The sequence below is a fragment of the Poecilia latipinna genome, unplaced genomic scaffold (genome assembly GCF_001443285.1).
Source record: "Poecilia latipinna isolate Pla-1442-1.1 unplaced genomic scaffold, P_latipinna-1.0 Scaffold2551, whole genome shotgun sequence".
Taxonomy (NCBI): Eukaryota; Metazoa; Chordata; class Actinopteri; order Cyprinodontiformes; family Poeciliidae; genus Poecilia; species Poecilia latipinna.
This window is the reverse complement of record NW_015115167.1, coordinates 39,330-42,728: the sequence shown is the minus strand read 5'-3', so window position 1 is coordinate 42,728 and position 3,399 is coordinate 39,330. Positions and strand designations below refer to the sequence as shown.

Sequence of the window (3,399 nt, the reverse complement as noted above, 5' to 3'; positions counted from 1 at the left end):
TGTACTTAAGTACAGTAACGAAGTACTTGTACTTCGTTACTTCCCACCACTGGATCCAAGTATGGATCAATTGCAATGTATGTGTGGATTGAAATTACGTTTTTGTACCTTGAGACATTTGTTGTGAATTGGTGCCACATCAGTTAATTGAATTGAATTGTACTCTACTTACCACCTCACTGACTCTGCAGTTTACAGATCTCCTTCCAGAAGCCCAACTTCATTGCAGTTCCCTTTACAACCTGTCCAGATCAGTGGCATAGTCCATGGAAGATGACATCAGCAACTCTCTTGTTGCTTTATCATCTATCAGTCTTCATCTTTCTTGGATTCTTTTGAGGTTAAAACAGATGGTTCTCTTCACCCATACTTTGGGTTGGCACTCTGGGTATTTGAATGCTCGATCTACTCCACACTGAATGTGAAACATTGGCCCTCTGTGTATTGCAAAGTGTGGGTACACTAATGGTCCTATCTACACTGGTTTTGTTGGGAAACATTTGAGGAACTAGTCAGGCCACAGGAGGAGCACCACATCATGCAGGATGTCCAGCGATAATTTGGATGTTTCTGGAAAATCAGTTTCTGGCTAAGAAATTGTAACAAGAAATTGTCTTAGGAACGAGAAAGTGTGCAAGCACCTCCCGTTGGGACTATGACATGCACACATGCCTCTGGATTATGGCATTACTCCAGATGATATTCTGATATTCTGTGAATCACAGTCAGTCCTTGAAACACTAAACCAAAGTTGCTGAAGACTTTGTGCAAGGAGACACAAAGTGTTGCAAATAGTTCAGTATCTATGCCTAAATGGCAGGCATAGATACTGATGATGCTTGGCACACAATCAAACAATCTTTGGGCAAACTGTGGTCTACTCATGCTGAGCAACTGGACAAAACGACTGAATGACATCATGACAAGAGCAACCTGTTCAAGCGCTAGTGAAGCTGTTTAATGTATCTATGAGACATCTGATATGTCTGCTGAAGTCAATTCATTGTTTTGAAGGGCTGTTTAATGCTTTTCATTCCAATTCTGGTGTTGTAACCTATCATTCCACTAGCCTTTCCACCCCTGGCAGCTCCTTGGAATACATGTTCAGTGGCATGCTTGTGTACCTAATTAAATCAAAACTGAACTTAACTCATTTCTGAGTGTCATAACAATGCCAGATGTTCACTGAAAACTGAGGCATAATCACAAAGTTTCTCTCATATAAAATGTTTACTGCAGAGAAGTACTGAGGTAAAGGCAACACCAAAGAAAGGACGGCCGACATCTCATCTTGTGATACAAGGAAAGACATTAACTTAACATGTTTGTAATCTTTTATTATATTAACCTTCATCTAAATAGCTGGTGCAAGTTGTCAATAGATCTATGTGTCAAAGAGATGAAATGTGTCACTGATCACCATAAATTCAATAAAAATAGACATTGTAGGAAGTATTTGATAATAACAATACTAAGGTGCATTTTGCTGAAAATATATTATCACAAATTTGTTTTCATAATGGAACAGAATAATGGGAAGACTAGTGCAAATGTATTTGTGGAGAAATGGGTGGACGTTAAACTGAAACATATTTTGAACAGTAGGAGGTGTGATGAAGCTGCGGAGAAATAGACATCGGAAATGATATGCCATGCTAATTAAACTTCTGTCTTTAAAGACAATAAGAACAAAGAATGTTGGAAGTCTCTTGTCCCTGAAACAACGAAAGTGAGCATCCCCTTACAGATGAAGAGCTGGCTTTCAGTCCTCTGATGGTCACACAGTGGAGAGGCTGACAAAAACATGAGAAAGTGTGAAGCAGAACTCATCCATTCTGCTGCTCTGGCTTCTTGGGGAACAGTACTGATGCTCTCTTATATTCTCTAAGCTAGTTTCTCTTGTCCACATTCTTAACAGTCACTGGTCCTGCTGCTACACGTCCATGGCAGATCTGTCTCTCATCTGTGAGCTGCATGGCTCCCACAGCTGGATTTTTGCTTGGTTTCAGTTTGGTTTTAAAAGTGAAAACCTGCAAGCCCAACTGCATTCTATAGAGTTTCTTCAATGGCCCAACAGTATAAATATGAATTTATGCAAGAAAAGAAGAGTAATGAAGCAGAGAGGGTCCATTGTGCTCATCATGCTGCAGGCTGAATGAAAGACAGAGAGAGGGGAAAAGGATTAGAACACATTGGAATGATGTGAGTCAACTTTACACTGTACACAGTAAAAATGCCAGTGTTGAATTAACACCCAAAAGTGTGTATATGTGTTTAAATCACCTGATGTTAAAGTAACACTTTTGAAAGTGTTAAAAGAATGACACACATTTTCTTGTTGTTAAATTAACACCGGACACTGTTAATATTAAACAATACCGAGTGTCATAATAACATTACAGGGGTGTTGGTGTTAAAATACAATGTTAAAAGTAACATCAGTGTAGTGTTGATCACAAAACATAAGTGTCCATATCAACCAAATCCAGTGGAAAAATATTCAAAACAATACACAGAAATGGAAAGTTTAACTTTTATTAAACCCATTGTCCGTTGTTAACAAAAAAAAAAAAAAAAAAAAAAGGGTGTCGATCTTTTAACACTTTCAAACATGTTACTTTGACACCAGCTGACTTGGACACATATACACACTTTTAGGTGTTAATTCAACACTGGCATTTTTACTGTGTATCTACATTTATGACAAATAAACACTGTGATAGGATCCTGGGTTGTTTTGAAGTTTATTATTCTTTGTTCCTTAGTCTCTTTCTTTCTATGCTCCTACTTCTGTTTTACTTTAGTTCTGTCCTTTGTGATTCATGTTTATTTCTTGTGTGTAGTTATATTTTGTTACTGTAGTTTAATTTATGTCTAGTTATTCTTTAGTTTTAGATTTATTTCTTGTTCGCTGTGTACTCTCCCTCCTGTGGTACTCTCTCTCTGTCTCTTCCTTGTCTCTCTCTCCTCGGCCTGCCTTCTACTCTCTCCCTTCACACCTGGAACTTGTTTCTAATCAGTCATCTGTTCCTTCTTAAGTAATCAACCTCCCCAGCAGGGGCGCAGTATAGGGAAGTGATGACAATTCTAGGGGCTCTGACCTACAGGGGGCCCTCCACAATTTAATTACTTATTTTTTGTTCATAGAAATAAAAAAAAAAAAAACGGGGCCCTGTCAATTACAAAATTAATCATATTGTATTTTCAAAGATTGTTTTTAGCAGTAAAAATTTAATATTCCCACTCACAGATCAAAAAACACACATCCATATTTGCCCTGAACCCCCCTATCTGCGTTAAATGGTTCGTTCCTGTTTGGAGAGCTTGAGAGTGATGTCAGTGGAAGACATGAACGATTGTGGCAGTTATTATGCTGCTAAGAAAAGTTATAAAGTCAGG

General features: G+C 38.2%; 1 protein-coding gene across 1 annotated transcript in view; it reads right to left on the bottom strand.

Moving 5' to 3' along the window:
• Positions 1-1,322: 1,322 nt before the first annotated feature.
• vstm2b (V-set and transmembrane domain containing 2B) overlaps positions 1,323-3,399 on the bottom strand; it is a 36,802-nt gene continuing 34,725 nt past the window's right edge. Inside the window, exon 5 of the mRNA XM_015020233.1 lies at positions 1,323-2,151. Coding sequence (XP_014875719.1) covers positions 2,063-2,151 — 89 coding nt within the window. The 3' untranslated portion in view covers positions 1,323-2,062. The remainder of the gene's footprint in view (positions 2,152-3,399) is intronic.